At 35.6% G+C, this 21,514-nt stretch overlaps 3 protein-coding genes across 3 annotated transcripts in view; 1 reads left to right on the top strand and 2 right to left on the bottom strand.

Annotated features, from left to right (window-relative positions):
- LOC129800449 (uncharacterized) overlaps window positions 1-3,547 on the bottom strand; it is a 72,510-nt gene extending 68,963 nt beyond the window's left edge. The window contains exon 1 of the mRNA XM_055844815.1: window positions 2,991-3,547. Within this exon, the coding sequence (XP_055700790.1) occupies window positions 2,991-3,033 (43 nt within the window). The 5' untranslated portion in view covers window positions 3,034-3,547. The remainder of the gene's footprint in view (window positions 1-2,990) is intronic.
- A 5,302-nt stretch (window positions 3,548-8,849) lies between these two features.
- On the top strand, window positions 8,850-9,918 carry LOC129800448 (peflin). The gene is made up of 2 exons (XM_055844814.1): window positions 8,850-8,938; window positions 9,113-9,918. Exons 1-2 carry the CDS (start codon window positions 8,927-8,929, stop codon window positions 9,767-9,769), a joined length of 669 nt encoding a protein of 222 aa, XP_055700789.1. The 5' UTR covers window positions 8,850-8,926; the 3' UTR covers window positions 9,770-9,918.
- LOC129800447 (alanine--tRNA ligase, mitochondrial) lies at window positions 9,901-19,646 on the bottom strand. The gene is made up of 5 exons (XM_055844812.1): window positions 18,704-19,646; window positions 15,734-15,873; window positions 14,157-15,663; window positions 13,796-14,095; window positions 9,901-10,156 (listed from the first exon to the last, which is right to left on the bottom strand). Exons 1-5 carry the CDS (start codon window positions 19,565-19,567, stop codon window positions 9,947-9,949), a joined length of 3,021 nt encoding a protein of 1,006 aa, XP_055700787.1. The 5' UTR covers window positions 19,568-19,646; the 3' UTR covers window positions 9,901-9,946.
- Window positions 19,647-21,514: the final 1,868 nt, after the last annotated feature.

Here is a 21,514-nt window from a genome sequence, read left to right as displayed (position 1 = left end):
TTTCTCTGACGAAAGTCATACAAATACTTATAACCTGCTATCTTGCTCCGGCCGGGATGTTTCAAGTTGACAATTGTCAACTTCAATGGCTTTTTCTTCCAAATTTTCAAGTGCAAAACAGTTCTTCAGAAAAATGTGAAGAAAAGTTATTGTTTAATGTCTTTTGACTGCAGTGATGATTTTAGTGAGTGCGTTAGGCTTCAACCTATTCATTTATAGCCCATTTAGTTTTATTGATTCAATATTCTCAGTGAAAAAAAAACATTTAAAGGCAGCTGCCTCGCGTTTGAAGGCAGACTATGCCAGCTGCCTTCATACAAATCGACATCACTTTTTTAATTTCCTCAGAAGGAAAAACTGAGGACTTCCAAGTGCTAAATGAGGTAATCATATACGCCGAATGAACAAGAGAATTTTTTGGCGTAGTAGAAAATAAAATCCATTTTGTGGAATCTTCAGAAAAAAATATTAAATTTGGAACTCCATTTTTCGTTTGAAGGCAGACGACTTTCCCCTATATATAGTAATAAAAGAGAATTTTTCTTTAAATTAATTTTAGAAAAAGTGGTCCTAATGTTATTGATATAAAAAATCATTTACAGATTTTCTTTTCACATTTTAGACACTTTATATTTCTTTATGGAATTCTGTTTTCATTTTTCTTGGACTAATGTTTGACTTAACCTCAAAGAAAAAGTCATTTCATAACCGGAAATTTCCTAGTACACAGTAAAATGTAACCTTTTCCTTTGACATAAAAATCTGCTAACTATTGTATTTCAATATTATAGCAAGTGTTTCAAAATATTTGAAACAGCATGGTTTGTTATGTTTTGAGGTTAGAAATTATAAAATTTTAAGAAGTATTATGTCAGCTATCTGCCTGTGTTATGGCTATTGCTTAAAATTACCCCTATTTTTGTGAATTAAGAAACTGTAACATGCAAAATATGTTTCAAATTTTTAAGTTATACTAAAATAACCTCGAAGTAATTGGTACTTCAAGGTACAGTCGAGTTCCTCAAATTTGAACTCCTCAAATTTGAACGACGGTTGAGTTCAAAATGTAAAATTTGAGGTTATGTGAAGAAAGTTTTGCGTGGAGTTCCATTTTTCTCTGATTTTTCCTCAATGTTATCGTATTATATTAACTTCCGCAACTAATTCCATCTATTTCACAATAAATTACATTGATATATTCTCTAAAGTTGTTTATCTTAATTTAAGCAAAGTGAATTTCACATAATTTCCGTTATGTTTTTGAAAATATTGTTCAAATTTGAGGAGTGAGAAATGTCATCTATACCCCCCAAATGTTCAAATTTGAGGAACTCTACTGTATTTGAGAAGTTTTATAAGTAAAAGTCACTGCTTAGCAATAAATTTGTATCAATTCCATATCCGATAACATGGTATTACCTTTGACAGTACAGTATTTTCGTTCTTAGGAGTCCTTTTTCTTAAAGAATTGATAAATAATGTTTCCCTAATGACCCATCCTCTTCGTAATAGCTTCCATTTTACGCTAATTTCCCTAGAGACCTTGATTAAGCCGTTTTGATTACATAAAAGCTTATGGCCTCTATCAGCCACAAATTCTCGTTTTAAAATAAAATTTTCCTACTGTTGAAAGGTTTTAATTTGAAGAAAAAGACAGATTTGATCATTTTATTGTTAATATAAACAATTTCTTATTAAAGAACGGTTCTAGAAATGTTAAAAAATAAAAATACCTATTTGAATTTCGCTTACTGTATTATCGTTCTCTACAAATTTCATTAATTTAACAATAAATAATCTAAAGATATTTTTCTTAAGTTAAATTTAAATAAAGTGCACTTCAACACAAATTCCGTTTTGTTTTTGAAGGCAGTAGAGGTTATGTTACTTACAATAACCTCTCTTAACCTCAATTTAACCTCTGTATTTTTAAGAAATCTTAGATCAGGAAAAGAAGCTTTATGGCCTTCTAATGGCTCTATTTTCAAGACTTTTCGTAGGATAGCAAATCACTTTTTTTGCTTTATTGACAAAATCAGCTAAATAGAGGCTTCTTACTTTGTAAGATAATTGTTTTGTGAATGAAGTTGGGAGTATAAACATTTGCTCTCTGTGGCATTTCCTGATTCAGCTGCCCTGATAGTGGTTTGTTTTTGATATCTAACGGATTAGTCGTGGCCCCAAGAAAAACCCCCGCCAGTTCTTGAGACGCGCGCGGAGGAGACTACCGAGGCATGCAACAAGCCAAAAGGCGCCGAACATTTTTTCACTGGTAACAAGATATTTTATTCTCTTGGACTGGTGTTAGTGCCAAAGAGTCTTTTGCTTGGTAGTGGAATGGATTCGCCTTTGAGCGTTTTTCAGCTCGGCTAAGCTCTCTGTATGCGGGAATTCCCTTACGTAACGCGACTCTGGGTTTGTTTGGCTGTATAGAGAGCGCCCCACAGTCGCTTTGCCAATTTTGTAGGCCCCCAAACAGCCGTTCTTGTGGCTTTTTCGTGTGGGTTGCTTGCCCCCCCCCTCTTCCTTCGACAAAAAAAAATGGCACATTTCTCAGGAGATTTTGCGCGAAAAATACCAATTTCCTGCTCCAACGAGCTCCACCCATTGACTTCCCAATCTCCTCACCTTCTCAGACATCTCATCATCCACTTGAATAGCTCTACGGAATCACCCAGAATGATTCATACCCTTGAACAATTCATCTTCATCAAGCGTTTTTTTTTTGTGCGGTCGTTTCTTTTGTCTTTTCAAGATGTCGTCCTAGGCAGACTATAGCCTAGGCGTCGACAGTGTCCCCACCCCATGGACATTCCCTGAGTCAGAGGCAGAGAGTGTCGCCACCTGATTTCTCTCCACCAAATATTTCAACAATGACTGGTCTTTCCCCCCGCGGAATTCCTCACCAAATCAATGACCATTTTGCCTTCTCGAAAAACCAAAAATATAACAAAGAGAGAGGGTGCGAAGGAATAAGAAACGCGACTTACTTGATGCTGCTGCCTTGGCTGAAACTCCTTTCCTGCGACCCATGACGTCAGCAAATGATGTTGATTATCTCCAATGCAAAACAATATATACCTCTCTCACTCACACATCCACCAACTGAATGGTCCATGAATGAAATGGCAAAAACTCACACACAATTTTTCCACCTCTTGCTATCTCTCTCTCTCGGCTTTTCCCTCAAAAATTCCTCAACTTCCTTCTCACGCGCGCAATTTTTAACTCCCCACAAATGCACTGCTATTTTCGTCACTGCATTTTCTCTCTTCTTTTTTTTTGTGTTTCTCTGCCTACTGGAGTTCACCCTCAATTTTTTCTTTGACACTTTGATTCTATGTTTTCTTGGTTTTTTTTTCAGGAAGAAATTATGGCTTCTATGGAGTTTACTTTTGGCACAATGTCTCACTTGCTTTCTGTAGCACCTGAGGCACCTGGGATGGGATGCATCGGATGCACTTGACAAACACCCAATTGGTGACGCACTTGCGAACCTCTCTTACCCTCAGAAGCGACTGACTCGGCCGATGGTCGACGGAAAACTGACGCGAAAGCGGGGATGCACGATGGCATACAAAAACTTCAGTCGGGAGTGCGATATGTGGCTAACTTCAGCTGCTTTCATTAGCCATGTTTCGAAATTAACGATTTTCTCTCCATCCCTCCATCTCCTTCGACTCTCATAGGATTAATTCTTGAGAAAACTTTCGGAAAATTCCGCTTGTGCCAAGAAATGAAGGAGGCAGAAGTACTCCTGATCCTCCTGGTAACAATATAGGACGTAAGATTTATATTCTATTTCTCATGAGAATCCCATGCTCAGGATCAGGATTTCTCTCCTCGGCACTCACGGACTCCCAGGGGGTTTATTACTGAGAAATTGTAGTTACTTAGAGGCAATATTCTTAACACTTTAAAACTCGAGGTAAAAAATCACGTAAAATACCAAACTGGCATGAAATGCCAGTGCAGATATTTTCAACAAAAAAAAAAACAATTTTCAATCCGTAAGACTACTACGGCAGTTCTAGGACTCGTAAATTCATTTTCCAATAAATATTTTCGCATTTTCTTGTACACACGGCTCTTCGTTATCCGGCACTTCGGTTATCCGGGTGACAGCTGCCAAACACTGGCGGCGGTTGATGTATTCAAAATTATTATTAATTTAAACATTAAGTTTCTCCAGTGTGAATTAAACTTAAATATTATCATTGTATAGAAGTTTTTAATACATAATTGTGATAAAAAATGAAACATAAGCAAACCAGGAAGAAAATTCTCTTGTTCTTTGTCAGACAGAAAATAAATTCACATAGCACAAAATATAAAAACCGTTGATCATTCAAAAAACCTAAATGTCATTTTGTCCCCCAGTCACCCAGCAAAACTTCGATCTGCAATTCTGCACTTTTGAAATTTTAACGTTTCTTGTCATTCAATCGGATACTTCGTGTGGCTTCGGCATAGTCGTGCGACTTCGTGAGCATCGCGAATTTCTTTCGTGTTTTCTAACCATTTCCTTCCCCTTCGTATTTTCTATTATGGCTGATTTAATAATATTGTATTATAACATTATAATAATATTGTAAAAAACGAGAGTATTCACGTAAAATTGTTGAATAAAAATTGAATTTTAAATAAATTGAAATACATATGTTTATGTAGTTAAAATAATGTTTAGAAACATTAGAAAGGGTAGAAGAAATGTAGAAATCATCTAAATACTCTAAAGAAATTCTGCCGATAATTTTAAAATTTTCTATAGAAATTCTGCAGAATTTTCATACAACGATCGGATCCACCTTAGAACAAAATTCTGCAGAAATTCTGCTGATTTTTCGGCAGTTAGTAATTCAAATCTGACGAATTTCTGCAGAATTCTGCAGAATTTGCCGGGTGGGCAGCCGGATAACGAAGACCCGTGTGTAATTTTTATATGAATTTTCTGAAAATTGACAAAAAATGCAAAAGTGAATTTTCCTTTTCCTAGTGATTTAGCAAGGATTTTAGGGCTCATATCAATATATTTTCCTGTAAAATTTGCAGATTCTCATAAATAGTTTGCGCTTTTTTTGAAAGAAAATTTTATGTGAAATTCCAACAGGAATTCGTAAAAGAAAAACAAGGTGTAAAGTGAATTTTCACCTTATTTTTCTCTACAGTACCATTTTACAACAATTCTAGGTTTTATATTATTTATTTTTTATCATTATTTTAACATTTTCACGTATTTTTGCCAATCTTGACAAAACTCAAAAAAATTTAACATTTTTTAGATTAGTATAACCATTCAAATATCCATTTCTGATGCCAACCATACGAAAAAAAAGTGGCATACGCCAATCTGATATTCTACGCCCATTTTTACCTTTTCCTTATTTTTTAAATAATAGAAAAGTTATCAACTATATTTTCCATCAAACGAAAGCTAATTAAATTCTCTATACATTCGTGTTATCACTTTAGCATAATATTGAATAGAATTCCTACTATGAAGCTCTAAACTTAAAATTGGAGTAAAATGCCACTTTGGGTTTTTAAGTGTTAAGCTGTCTACACATTATCAAAAAATTCTGTAAAAAATGACATTAAAAAAAGTTCTTTAAAAAAATCGCCTCCAGACTAGTGAAATTTTTTTTAAAAAAACTGGATTTTTTACAGAAATTTGTATAGTGTGTAGGCGATTTTGTAAAAAACGACCCATTTTTTTAAAAAATCAAGGTTTTTTCTTTAAAAAAATTCTTTTAAAAAAATGCCTCTACACACTGGGACAATTTTTTATAAAACAGTTTTTTTAAAGAATTTTTTAAAAAATCACAGCAACTCGAGGCATTTTTCATGAAAATTTGTCATTTGAGTGGTGGAAAAAGTGTGAAAAGTGTTTGTTGGAATTCCCTGGGATAGTTGTTAGTGAATGTTCGTGGAAAATTTTCCAAAATTGCAAAAGTGCAGTGTTTTTCTACAGAAGTTGTTCCCAGTGGAATCAAAGCCAGCTTTGGAGGAACACTTTCGCTGATTTTTCTTTTGACGTTGCCAAAAGTTGTGATGTTTGTGTATTCTTGAAGATTGTTATGGTACAGTAACCTCGTGCACCAAATTAAAACATGAATGGAAAGAAGGAAATTGACCATCACTTGAAGCCCCAAAACCACCTCCCATCATTCCTCCTTTTCAACCACGATGGAAATGTTCCCATCCGGAAGCACAAGGATGAGATGGCTACAAACTTTTGCTTCCTCCATGGGACTCCTGCTTGGTCAGTAGTGGATAGAGGGAGAAGGCTTTAATGTACACCGGATAACCAATAAAAGATTTCGGATTGGAAACCAAGATATGAGAATTTATTTTTCATAAAATTTATCATAATTATCACCAGTGTCCGGAATCAAATCAGTGTCATCCAGTATCCGGAATCAAATTTGTAGAGTTGCACTGGATCAATTTTTGCAGGAATTTTGGTAAAGCACTTTCTAATTATTCCTCAAAGTCCTTCCCCTCATCCACTATCATGCTCTTCCAATTGTAGTCCTGAATTTTTTGCAGGAATAGCTTTGCAATAAAATCAGCGAGTTTTTTTTTAGCATATTCATAGTACTTACGTCAATGTTCTTGGTTACAAATACTCCTGTTCATCCAAACGTATCCATAAGTTTTTCTGAAGTCCTGAAGCTTTTCCAGAAAGAGCTGCTGATCAATGGAATCTAGGATCTTTTGAGCTGCACACCTTCTTCTCCACTCTACCCATTGTTCCTGGTAACAAATTTGTCCTTCCGAGTAATTTCTGCGGTTCTTCTGATGAGCATGTCTTGGTTTCCAGATTATCGCAAAGAAAAACAATTTCTGTACATAAATAACTGCGATAGTCACACAAAATTTTTAGGGAAAAACAACATTTTGAGGTTATGTTCACACACTCCGGAATATTGATTCCACTGGGAACAACTTCTGTAGAAAAACACTGCACTTTTGCAATTTTGGAAAATTTTCCACGAACATTCACTAACAACTATCCCAGGGAATTCCAACAAACACTTTTCACACTTTTTCCACCACTCAAATGACAAATTTTCATGAAAAATAATCCCAAGCGAAATGCTGAGAGTAATCTGTCAGAAATTTTTTACAAAAATTAAGTCTAGTGTGGAGGCATTTTTTTTAAAAAAATTTTTTAAAAAACAGTTTTTTTTAAAAAATTTTTTAAAAAAATTTTTAAAGAATTTTTTTAAAAAATGCTCATAATGTGTAGACAGCTTTAAAACAGAACACGAAGAATTAGTTTCATATTTTAGTTTAATTAAGTTTTATAAAGACTACCAAAGAAGAATTTTATTGCAATAAGCACAAAACCTCAAAGGGGCATATAAAGTTGAAATTTGTGGAGCTCAGAGGCAAAATGACACATATCCAATACTTTAGCAGCCTAAAAGTGTGCAAGAACCGCTAAAAACCGAATAAACGTCAAAATAAGTTCGTTATGGTAGCGTTTTGACCATTGACGTACATGTTTCATTTGACGTTTATTCTGTTTCGACTGTTCTTGCACGCCTCTGCTTTAACCATAGGATATGTGTCATTTTGCCTCTGAGCTCTACATTTGTCTGTTGGTATTTGAGAAAAATATAAGTTTTTTAATCTCAAAAAAACTAATTCTGGCCCGATATTAATTAATTTGACCTTTATTGTAAACTTATAATAAAAACCTTCACTAGTAGGACCTCGGATCTTTAACCACATGATTATTTTTTTTTTAAGGAAATTCTCTTATTTCATCAATCTCTACACCGATTTTGACGATTATCACAGATTTAACTCTTTCGTATCCTCTGGGACTCTGAGTACCCATGGAAACAACAATTTTTTAAACTATCTAGAATGGTTAAAAATCCGATTCTTCTGGATAATTACAAACTATAAGGATGTCCAAATCTAGGATATTTTTTTCAGGATCCCAATTAACTCCTGAGCTTAGATATTTTTGGTCAAAAATTGTGAATTTTCGATTTTCTGCTTCCTTGCAGATATTGTGACTTTTAGACCAGAATAAGAAAAAACCTCTCGGGGCCAATAAGTATGAAAACTAACAAATACAGATTACATAAATTCGAAAAACAATTTTTTCTTAAATTTTCAAAAAACTTGTTCAAACTTTATGGGTACTCTCGTCCCCAAAAATCTAGAGGTCAAATGTAAGGGTATCCCGCCAATGCCCATCATTTGCTTTTTGACATCACAAACAAAATTCCAAGCGGGAGAGACATTTTTGCCAATATGGCCGATAATTTTGACATTTGGCAGCGAGGCAGATTGCTTTCAGGGAAGTTTTTCCTATTCTTCCTGATTTTGGTGAATTATGATTGATATGATTTTGTGTGAAATGTTGAGGAATCTGTTGGCAAGCAGAAATTTGGTGTCTTCTTGACCACTTCCTGGACATCCCACAAAATACTGATCAATAATTCTTCTTGTTTTAGTGATCAACCTTGTAAAGGAGTCATTTGACACGCAAAAATAATTCACAAAATTGATATTATTGGCTTTTGGAAAATTGAAGTTTGTCTCCTTTTCGTTCTTTTGGGAACGAGAGTACCCATGAGTTTTCCAATTTCCCAGAGGCGGAAAAAATTCTTTCTCTACAAAAGTATCATATTTGACCACTAAGACTTACAATAAAGTGAGTTACTGAAATTCGTTCGCTGGATATGTTGTGGTCCGGGGTTAACCCCTCGGCAAAAAAAAATCCAAAAATTTTTAACTTTCCTGTAAAAATACAAAGTTCAAAAAAAGAGCGGGAAAATTAGAAGAGCGCTAGTTGACAACAGCGCCACCAGAGCACCAACTCGTTCGAAATTCGATGTTGATGAGAGAAACGTCAACAATTTTTTGTTTTCGTGGGTGCAGTTCTTGAGATTTTTCTGAAATAATGGCTTATCCGGTGAGTAAATCAAGCTCTTTAGAATCAGATTCTTCTAATCTTGTATCCTGAAAGGGATTACGAAGGAAATCCTCAAGGGAAATGCGTGAAAAGTGCTTTAAATCTGCGTCGAAAACGTGCTTGGAGAGTTTGTCCCTGAAAAGGTGATTCATGTGATTTTCCGGATTGTTCCAGGGCTACCAGGGCGGATATGGGGGCTATGGAGGACAGCAGCCACAGGGTGGCTTTGGGGGTCAACCGCCCCAAGGTGGATATCCCGGGCAACAGCCCCAGGGTCAGGGTGGCTATGGAGCTCCACCGCAAATGATGGGAATGCCTGGAATCAATCCAGAGACCCAGAGAATCTTCCAAGTCGTTGACCGAGACAGATCGGGAAAGATCAATGCCGAGGAGTTGAAGGGTGCTTTGGTGAATGGGAAGGGGCAGAATTTCTCAGACACAGCTTGCCGGCTGATGATTGGGATGTTTGACCAGGATCACAGTGGCACCATTGACATCAATGAGTTCGACAAACTCTACAACTACATCAATCAATGGCTAAATGCTTTCAAGAGCTATGATCGCGATCAATCTGGCCACATTGATGAGGGAGAACTGAACTCGGCATTCCAGCAGATGGGCTTCCGCTTCTCCCAGGACTTTATCCGATTCCTCGTGCACAAGAGCGATCCCAAAAACCACCGAGAGATCTCCGTGGACCAATTCATTGTGCTCTGTGTGCAGATTCAGAGATTCACCGAGGCCTTCAGACAGCGAGATTCCGAACAGAAAGGAATCATCCAGATTTCCTTCGAGGACTTCATCTCAGTCGCTCTCAGTTGCTCTACGTAAAATCTCCACCCTCCGGACGCAGCATTCCGTGCTTTGTGCAAAGTTTTCAGAGGCAGCCTCAGCAAGCTCACCAGATTATTATTTTTTTTTGTTTCCGGAAAGGGAAATGCTTTGTAAAAGTGGCCAATAAATTTCGAGAAGACAAAAAAGACTCAGACTTTATTTTTTTTTTAGACATCAACGAGGCATGAATTTGGATGCATAATCTCTGGCGAAGGTGAGTGCAGTCTCTAGTTGTGAATCCACAGCTGAGAATTTGATTTTCTTCCCCTTCATGTTGCACACTAACTGACCATCCTGACCCTTGGGAGCTGCACATTGAGACTTAAACACTTGAGCCACCTTCTGCAGCCACAAATCCGCGGTAAATTCCTTCGTAACACTCCCCTGAAAAAAAAAAGCCACAGCATTAGTGGGTTTATGTACCCAAGTAGCAAAAAGTTTTATGTAACGATTTTTTTCAATTTAACCCTTTAACGACGAGACACTTTTTACGGACCGAAAATCAACAATAAAAAAGAAAATAATAAACAAAATCTATAACACGTCCTACATCTAACGTTGAAAAGTCCAACAGAATCTGATTCGGTGTATTTTTTGCCTCTATGAACGATAACGAAAAAAAATAGCCCAAAAAATAAAATAATTTTTCTGATAATACCAATGAATGATAATTTTCGTCCTAATAAAAATATTATGTATAGTTATTGCAGTTTCTTTTACCAAAACGGTTTTGCTTAAAAAAAATTTGCAGTATGAAAAATAATTAAAATCAATTTTCAATATGAGAATTTAAAAATTCGCCATTTTTGAGCTTAAAAAAAGCTTGCAAAAAATATCCTACATTTCTTCAATCATCTACTTTGCTATTACGTACAAACATTAGAAGGAAATTACTTTAGGTAGTCAGGAAAAATTCTTTTCTTTATGGGACACCGGTGTTCCAATCGTCCTTAAAGGGTTAATCGATTTTTAAAAGGCTTAAGATTTATTTAAAATAAGGAAGTGCGAAAGGTGCGAAACGATAAAACGCAGGTGAGCAAAAAAAATATAATTGAAGATTTCATACAATTTTTTTGGAAACGTGTTTTTTTTTTCTAAAAAATAAGAAAAAAATCTTTACTAATAAGGAATGATTTTAGAAGAAAAGTTAAATTATTTTATTTTAGGGATGGCAAAGCGTCCCAGGCTTTGCGAAATGCTCGAACTCGTGACTTAGATGCTATACCGGAAACATACTTTCGCATCATTTACCGTTTACCGGTTCTCAACCGATTTGAACCGATTCATAAATCTCGCAAAAGATCCCCCCAAATAGTTTTAAAAGTAACAGAATTGATTTTCGGAAAAAAATTATTTATCGGATATGAACCGGTTCACTACCGGTTCATACCCGGTTCATACTACTACTAGTCTCTTGGGGGTGAAAGGCGGAAATTTTGAGGGGAGGGAGTGAAGATAAGATAAGATAAGATTTTGCCAGGGGTTAGTTCTCCATTTCGGATATTCTGATGCATTCAGACCACCAATTGGGCCCCTTATCGTCGGTTCCGAAGAAGACTATTGTAAGTCTACTTACAATAGTATAAAAAGATGGTATCATTAGATGCAGAAACCTCAGATCTATATCCCCACAAAATTTTATGTTGATTAAGATATTCCTGCAAAAGTTACAAGAAAAAAACTTAAAATCAGCGTGCCCAATTATTAAGTTTTTTGCCCACAATTTTGCTATAATTAATTTAAAAGTAGTGTTAACTAGAAGATATTCAATGCGTAAGTATGATGAAATAGTTTCAAAAGCTGAAAGTATACTAATTGCAGTGAAATTAATGAAAATAAATTTCAGCTGTCAAACTTTAAACCTCTTTCCTGTAAAGTTTACATTTTGGACTTACAATAGTCTTCTTCGGAACCGACGTTATGCTTCCCCACTCCTATACTATCTTATTCCCCGATACAGGTAGCCGCTCAATATCACAGCTCTGTGGGCTATCAGTGCCGCTACTATATCACAGCATCCCTTCTCGGTGTGTGTTTGGGATCAGTGACAGCGAATATTTGTATCGACTGAAGTACCGCTTTCATGTCGAAACTCGTTTTCGTACCAGCCTCTATTGCTTAGGCGGTTCACTTTTGTTGCCAATATGCACCATTGACATTACTATTCATTCATTCACTGGACGAATTTAAAGCCGATATGGCATGAGAAATCATTTTCTGCTGCTGCTCAGCTTTGAACCCAAGACCTCGCAGTCATAGAGCTACTACTCTATTCACTGACCCACTCGAGGCTTCAACTCGAGACTCCACTCCCAGAGAGGGAGTGAAAAAAAACGAGGGATTATACTGCTCTCTCCGGCGCGTTTGAGCAGCAAAAAAATGAAACTGCCTTTGAAACTGTACGTATAGTGGAGACATAATCACAGGGAAGAGGTTTATTATGTGGCCACCGCCGTTTTAGCGTTGGTGACCAACCTGCTCCGCAGCCAAATGGTGGAAATGTTTCTTCTCATGTTATGTAAGCTAGGAGTCAGTACAAAATAATAAAAGCAAAAAAAACTAAAGGCAAGATTTTAGACTGCCGTTTTAAAAAGGGACACTTAGCCAAAATGCATATTAGCGACCTTTAGAAAAAGGACACAAGTCATCGAGAAACAAAATGTCATTAGGTTACCTTAAATTGAATTAAACTTGAATTAAATTAAATCAAATCAAAGTAACCATATTAACTTGAAATTGTATTACAATTATAAGTAGACGGATTTTTTTCAATCGAATTAAATAAAGTGAAATTAAATAATTTACATTCACTAAAAATGTTTATATCTTTTAAAAATTTGTTTTTTTTTTTTCGAAAAACCATCTAGAATATTTTATTTTATAATGCCGTTTATTTTCTTAATTTCTTAATCTGACTCAATAGTTTTTTATCGAGAGGCATCATTTGGTCTAACTCCACTGGAAAAACTGAGTTTTTTGTACAGATGCGCTATTTTTATAAATATTTTAATTATTTAAGCACGAATTAAAGGAAATAGAAGTAAGTTTCTTTTTTTTATTTAAATGCACTAGAAAGTTATTAACACTTTAAAACACGAGCTAAATAATCACGTAGAATATTAAATTGGCGAAAATTATCAAGTGCATATAATTTTCACCAGAAAACTCAATTTTCATTTTTTCCTTTCACACAGTTTTGAATAGTTTTAGAACTTTTAGATTTTTACATTTCCATATTTTTTTACGATTATTTGGAACTTATTTGTATGGTTATACAACCTTTATAAATTTAATTAATTTATTTTGTTTAGATTTTTATTCCAATTTTCAGATTTTCTTCAATAGAATTCATGGGTTTACTATTATTTACCGATTTTATTGGACTCTAGACTTTAAATAGGGTCAGAATAAGGCAATTTGGCGTTATTATTTTTTTTACGCATTAACCCATTCCTTACCATGGTATTATATATCATACGCAAATTGAGTGATTTTAGATGATTTATTTCTGAGCAATTGCTATACGAATGCTGTCGGGAATGGATTTTTAGTTAATTTTGTCCCTGAATTTCTTGGAAAAAACGTCCGACAGAGATGGAAATACATTTTGTTGTTTTTTTCTCGCTTCGCGGAAGTTCATGCAAAATTTTTGCTCAAAATGGCGAACGGAAAATTCGGCATTCCGACGAATTTGTTAAAATTGGCGTCTTTCTTGATTTGAATTCTAGTTGCCAATTTGTTTTCTTGGACAGTTACTCTATTTAAATCAATAGAGTTTGTAGTGAATTAATGCACAGAATTTAAATTCTTTTAATTAAGACGTGTGTTTGACAGGGGCTCCCCACGCCCCCACAATAGGTTAAAAATTTTTCTTTTCAAAAAAATCATCTATTAATCAGTAAGAATATAATTGTAAAATATGAACATTCTATCTCAAGTATTTCTAGTACATTGACTGAATGGGTTTACCTTTGCCTATCGTTATATTTTTTTTGAATCAGAAAATGTTTCTTGGGTACTCACCTCAGGTACGCAGCAGCGGGCTTTTATCTCTCCCCCCGTGAGCGAAATGACCAGAATGGGGCGATCTGGACAGAGTCTGGTGGCCTTTTGCAGAGAAACACTCTCCATCAGGGAAGCACTCGAGAGGAAGTGCACGATAAATGGAGAGAGATTTGGAGGATTGTCATCCAAGACATTCTTCATCTCAATCTCAATAAATTCCCTGAGAGACTCCCTCGTGACACTGCGAATCTTCTTCGCGATGCCATTGAGAGTCTCCAGGGATGTTACTTTTACAGCATGAGGAATTGTGAGATTCTCCTGAAACCACAAAATTTCATCATAACCTCAATTTTTTCCCTCGGGAAATGTTCAATTTTACCTGAAATCCATGCTGCAGGACGTTTTTTAGACGGTGAACTCGGGCTTCTAGATGCTCAATTTGCTGTTTTCCCGTTTCCAGATCTCTCTTGATCACCTGCACATCCTCTGCCATTTGTTTTCCCATTTCCTGCGCTCTCACTGCAGCTTTTCCCGCCACTCCGATCACCACGTAGGAAGCCCTTCCCAGAGATCTCACGCCTGTGATGCAAAAGTCTTCTAGTTCTCTGGTATTCCTTGCATGAGTTCCACAGCACAGTTCCCGGGATTTTATGTTGCTGCCAATAATCTCAACTAACCTCAATCCTCTGTCAGGGTAAACTTCTCCCGGAACCATTGTAATATCTTGGTTTTGCCTCAGGAGCTCTTGGGAATCAATTGTTACGACCTGAAGCGGAATCTCATTCTCAATGGCACTTCTTACAACTCCTTCGAGTCTCTCAATGTTCTCAGCATCCAACTTCTTATCCCCATACACCCCAAATTCCATTTTGAGTCCTGAATTTGTGACAGAGCTCGATCTCTGGTACACAACACCCTGAGTTATCTTCCGGACAGCTGCATTGAGCAGATGAGTGGCTGTATGATGGAGGATATTCCCTGATCTGGCCTCAGAATTCACATTGAGCGTTACCTGGTCCCCTGTGGAAATTTTTGCCCCATCTTTCCAGATAACCGTGTGAAGGAGTCGATTTTGGAGATTTTCCACATTCCTGACAGTCAGTTCCTGGCCACAGGGCAGGACAATTGTCCCAAAATCTCCTTGCTGACCTCCACTTTCGTAGTAAAAATTGCTCTTGTCCACAAGAATCGCTACAGATTCCCCTTCTGAGAGTTTCTCTGCACTTCCTACAACTTCCCGATCCTGAACAATGGCCAGGACTTTGGCTTGAACAGGAGGAATCTTGTAATTGCGAATCTCCTGGTCGTAGGTGTATTCGTACTTGGGCGAATTGTCAGTTTCTGGAATTCTCGCAATGTCTTGCTGTGAAATCTTCATACTACTCCTCCTGGAAGTCAGTGTTTTCCTCTTGGACATTCTCAGGTGCTCCTCGAAAGCCCCCAAGTCCATGTGGAGCTTCTCGAGACACGCCAGATGCTCCAGTGTGTCCCGATCGAGCCCATATGTATCATAGAACTTGAACAGAAGATCACTGGGAATGATCGGAAGGCCACTGGAAGCCACATTGAAATGTTGCTTGTGCCTCTGGAGCTCCTCAAAGGCCAGAACAAAGCCCGGGGAATCCAACACATCGAGTTCCTCAAGATGAGGATACTCCTTGATGAGCTTCTTAACTTCCTGACTACTTGATTGCCTCAGAATGTCAAAAACCTCCTCTTCATGACTCACAATTGTCAGAACATCCGTCAAGCGGGTCTGCATCTCTGGGTAGGTATCACCCAGAATTTCCGCCACTCGCGGAATAACCTCATGCAGGAGGCGTTTCTGACAAAATGATCTCTCAGATATGAGCAGAGCTCTCCGCAAAATTCTCCGCAATTTGTGACTGAAAACCGTTACAATTCAAATTCAAATTTGACAGCTCAAATTCTTGTCAAACTCAAAAAATCTCTCACTTTTGATCCGGTATCATTCCATCAGCCAGAGAAGCCAGAATCATCCGAGAATGATCAGCAATTATCCGATAAGCTGTGTCCAACTGATATGTGGCAGCCGTGGCTGAGAAAGCACCCCGATAGGGCTCACATTTAGCGGCCTAACAATATGCAAATTCCAAAGAACTTCTTAATCAATTGAACAAAACCAATTTAGGTGTAGTGATCATTTATTGAATAACAAGCCAAGGAATAAAAGATGCTCAATTCAAGGCCAATTTGTCAAGAATTCTTCAATTTCGACGTTATATGATTCAATAAAAATAAACAAACCAGCTATCTCTGGCTTTCTTGCCTTACTCCTCACTTGCATTTTGAACCTTCTGATTAGAGGTCTAATCTAAGTATTTTGCGGGAATGATCATAAAGCCCATGAAGCCGCAATTGATGATAAGCACGCTCAATGAGATACCGCGATTAGGTTGAGTTATTTATGGATTTTATTGAACAAATTTCTTGAGCAAATAGGAGAGGTTAGTTAAAAAATAATAAGAAGAAAGGGAATTTCCGTAAACCTTGTAGGTTATAAATAAACCCGGAAGCTCTCTCTTGAGAAACAGTACAAAAAAAACGTTTCCAAAATAAAATTACAGGCCTGATTCTCTAATTGGGTAGATAGAAACGTTATTATGAAATTTGAGGTTATTCATGATCTAACCTCAAAAAATAAAGTCCCATAAGAAAATCTTCTATTTTCAAGTAATTCAAGAATCTGCATTTTTAGAGAAATTAAACAAAATAAAAAGTAGAGCCCTAGAGCAAACATTTTTAAAAAGAAGACAGGACCTATTCCTCACCTTTTTGAGGTTAGAATTTATTGCTTTAATTTGTAAAGGAACTTTCAAGTATTTTCCTTTCCATAACAGATTATACAGATTAACAGACTAGACGACAGACTCAAATATTCAACCAAACAAAATATGCCTCTTTTTTATTTTTGAGGTTAGACAGTATATAACCTAACATTTTTCAAATAAACCTATCGTAACAAATATTATTCATAAAATCTTCATTAAAATTTATCTAGAGAAAAATGAAAAGATTCAGCCCTGCAAAATATGCCGCTTTGAATTTTTGAAGTTAGGCGATACATAACCTAACTTATTGTAAATTGATAAAATTTAACCAAATTGCTCCTTAGAACTTCTTAGAAACTTGAGCAGAAGGCTCAAAAGAAACTGGCCGTGTGATCTGTACAATTAACTACGCAGCGAGAACAGTTAGCTGAAAAAGCAGCGTATTCAGCATATTTTTGCTAAGTCGATCAGTAAAAATATGCTAATCGGTCAGTAGTTCTCAAACAAAAAAGTGCTAACCAAATATATGGAAATGGCACTTCCTCGCGAGTGTCGTTTTAAGGTTACCAGAATTCAGCTGAAAATACGTTTTCAACTGGATTGAAATCGGTTACCATTTGGTGCTCGTTGGGTAGTTGGCAATGTCAGATTTTCTAGACAGACGTAAGAAAATTCGTGAAATCAGAAAATAATCTCCATGATAGGAAATTTTTAAGGTTATTGCGACTCGTAGCTCTCTTTCGGATCAATAAAATTCTTCTACACAGCAGATAAAATACTCCTTACTTAAATTTCGCTTGATATAACCTAAAACTGAAGCCCATTACCAACATTATAACTTTTACATCGTGTGAGCTACAGTAATATAACCTAACATTAAAAAATAATGACTTCTAGACTAACAAACTTTGCCGGTTTTTTGAAACAAATCCTTTTATTATATATAAAATATAAGAAACCTATTTTCAATTTAAGGTTATGTTGATTCTAACCTGTATTGTATTTTATTTAGAAAATTACGATAATCTCCTGAGAAATAGAACCATAGTGATTTAACCATCTAATTTACGATTCATTTCATATGACCTTTTAATGAATTACAGATAAGTTCCTCAAATATGAATAATATTTTCTAAAACGTAAAGGACTTTATGTGAAATGCAATAACCCCAAGTGAAATAAATTTAGAGAATTTTTCATTATGATTATTACAAAAAATGGAATTTGTCGAAGAATTCAGGAAGTAAAAAAATCTAATTCAAACCATTCAAACACTGTCTTATTTGAAGAACTTGCCTGTAGTTGGCAATAAGAAACAGGATTGAGAGAGATATTTTAAGATTTCGCATGGAAAAATGATTTTTTTATAGGTTAGAATGGGCTTAACCTCAACTTTCCGAATAATAAAACCCTTGCTAAATAAATATGTAAATATTGCCGATTAACTATTTATAAAAACGTTTTATTAGGGATTTTTTTCATGTTTTATAATTATTTCAAACATTTTTGAACAAATAAAAGTAAAAAAAAATATTTTTAAATAGGATTTTCTTCAGGCCTTGAATAGCTCTGAACCCTCTGAACTTTAGAAAGTCAAATTATAGCTTCAATTTCAGACTATTTTATGCATTTTAAAACCAACTGAAGACCTAATAATTTTTTTTAATAAGGTTATTTGCAATGTGAGGTTATGTTGATCATAACCTTCAAAAAATATTTGATTTTTCAAAATCAGGATTTTTTAAAATTCCCGGAATATAGTAAGAAGGTATTTACACATTTTTTTATTTGTTTAAAAGACAATTAGAATGATAAAAAAAGTAATAAAATAGGTTTTTTGTTTTATTTAATTTACTTTTAATGCAAATAAAATAATTAAATTATTTAAACTAAATTAGTAAACGAGGGTCATAAGAAAGCAATTAGTTCTTTTACGTAATTAGATGTAAAATTAGTAAATTAATTATATTGTAATTTGAAAAAAAAGCATTAAAAATTGCGTTGTTTGCTTGGAGAAGAAACTAATGGCACGTAATAAAATGTAATAAAATTGAGAAAAACCTGCTTTCCGTTTTTAGAGATGACCAAGGTCAAATCACGTAATCCGATATGAGAAAAATCTGTGAAAACTTACCTTTTCGATGCTGTCGAAGAGCGGCATAAACAAATCCGTGTCGTAGTTGCTCCTGGATCCTTGTTGAATGGCCAGAAGCCTCTCGAAGCCCATCCCTGTGTCCACATGCCTTTCCGGAAGACTCGATACTGTGCCATCTTCCTCCCTGTTGTACTGAATGAACACAATATTCCACAATTCAGTGAGATCTGCCAACCCAAGATTCACTGACAGAGCCCGATTTTCCAGCTTCAGAGTGTGATCAATGTGGATTTCTGTGCAAGGTCCACATGGACCCGTCTGACCCATTTCCCAGAAATTTTCCTCCATCCCAAATGGCAAAATTCTATCTACCGGCAGCCCAATACTTCTCCAGATATCCCGACATTCTGTATCTGCCGGTAATCCCAGTCTTTCATTCCCTCCAAAATACGTAACATAGAGCCTTTGAGGAGTGATCCTCAGGGGTCCAGTAATGAGAGACCATGCCATTCGACAGGCCTCCTCTTTGAAATAGTCCCCAAAGGACCAGTTGCCCAGCATCTCGAAGAATGTATGATGATACCCATCAGTTCCCACCACATTCAAGTCATTGTGCTTCCCGCCCACCCTGATGCACTTCTGACTGTTCACCACACGCCTGTGCCTGGGTGTCTCTCTGCCCAACAGCACTCCCTTGAACTGATTCATCCCGGCATTGACAAAAGCCAGGGTGGGATCACAGAAAGGTACCACCGGACTCGATCGCACAAACCTGTGATTGTTGCTGAGGAAGAAGTCCAGGAATTGCTGTCTAACATATTTGGCAGATGAGGATTTTCTGGTCAGACCACTAGAATAGTGCCTTCGGAAGGCAACACACATTTTCCCACTGTTTAATTGCATTGTTATCACTGGATTTTTCACGAAAATTCACAAAAACTTTTCTGCCGGAACCGCCATTTTTGAGGTTACATCACTTTCGATTTTCGAACACAAATATCGAAAGCTAGACGGGGAAATTTCCCCTGAAATTTGAAATTTACGTACGTTAGCTGGAATAAAACAGTGGCCACAATAATAATAAGACCAGCCGCAAAAATATTTTAAAATATTTTTTGAAAAAATTATATCTGATCAAGAGTAACTATAAAGATTAAAATAGAGTAAAAAGTCAACTTTAGAATATTTTTTTTAAGGAAAGTATATTAATAGTAACACAAAAAGCAATAACAATATTATCAAAAAAATCCTTTCATTTTTTCCCATTTTTAATTATTTCACTTATTAAATCATTTAAAAAACTATCAAAAAATTAGAGTTGCAAAAGAACAGGGAATTCATAAAAGATTTTTTTAGGATTGAAGAAAGTAAAAGAAACATTCACTCCTTCACTTTCTAAAAATCCCCATTCACTTCCATTTAGAGGAAACTGGGGTACCACCAAACACTTTTGAAGGATACGCTTTTGACTATCCCAAGAAAACTGTGAATTTTAGAAAAATGTTGCTTACTCCATGTTATAGCCTTGAGTATAGGATGCACTGTGAAAAAGACTTTGGAAGAATTCCGGAAGGACAAGGAACTATGAGAATTAAGGTGTCCGAAATATTATCCAAAGTGATGTCTATATTTTTATTAATTTTAAAATGTATTAAAAAAATTTTTAGATAAAACAAATACTATAAAATATGTACATCTACTCTACAAGGTTCCAAGCAACACTCCTACTAAGAAGTAACTAAACTAAATATTCAATTCGTATAAAAATATTACATAGGGTAACGTGTGGTATTTCGGGACACTTTTTAGCACTTTCAAGTTTCAAACAGGTTTACGACTTCTCATATATTTTTTTCTTAGTTGATACAAATATTTATGTTCCTTATGCTATCCAGAATAAGATTCTTATCGAAAAATGTTGACAAATGCATAATTTTTTATACAAAATAGCAAAAAATGTAAAGAAGTAAGAGTGGTATATTTCGGGACAGTTGGGTATTTCGGGACAGACAAAAGTCGCTATTATACAAATAAATTTCACCGAGCCTGATTATTTACCTTTAAGTAGAAGTTCTAAACTTTACCCTTTCATAAAAATTTTGTTTAAATTTCACTTTTAAAGTGATTTAAATCGAAAAAACTAGGCACTGTTTGTGTTGACATTCGCAAAATTGACCACACTGAAGGTCTTGTAAAAAGTGAAATGTGACACTCACAATTCACGCGTATTTCACGCTTTAAATTAAATAAAATTTTAGAAGTTTTATGTTTATCTGATACCTAAGAAGCTTAATATTTCATATAGAACTTAAAAATAATTTTAAATAAAATATTTATAGGTTTTTTGATGTGTCCTAAAATACCCATATTATGTTCCGAAAAGCACCTTGTCCAGAAATACCACACGTTACCCTATCAATCTTAAAACTTTGGCGTTTGCATGTAAGTAAGGGAAGTGTACCACGGATCGGAATGTTAAGAGACATGCTCCATATTTAGCTGAAAATATGAGCCCCAAACACTATTTGGTAATTTTTTATATTCCAATAGGTATAGTAGAGATGCATTAACCTATTTCCGTGTATTTACACTTTTGTTATTTACAGAAATTAGTAATATAAATGCAAGGATGCAACTCTACATGGCTTCATTGAAGCTTTTTCGTCACTCTTACACTATGTATTGCATATTCACACAAAAAAATCTAAAATTGTTAAATTTAACAACACTCTCACTGGTGAAGTGTTTCTTCACAACAAAAACATCCAATAATAGCCGTGAAGATGACAGCTGAGCGTGCTGATCACAGTTTTCCACGAAAACAAGTGTGTCGATTCGAGGAACAGATGA

This window comes from Phlebotomus papatasi, chromosome 2 (assembly GCF_024763615.1).
Source record: "Phlebotomus papatasi isolate M1 chromosome 2, Ppap_2.1, whole genome shotgun sequence".
Classification (NCBI taxonomy): Eukaryota; Metazoa; Arthropoda; class Insecta; order Diptera; family Psychodidae; genus Phlebotomus; species Phlebotomus papatasi.
Note: the sequence above shows the minus strand (reverse complement) of the source record. Positions and strands in the feature narration are given on the sequence as shown.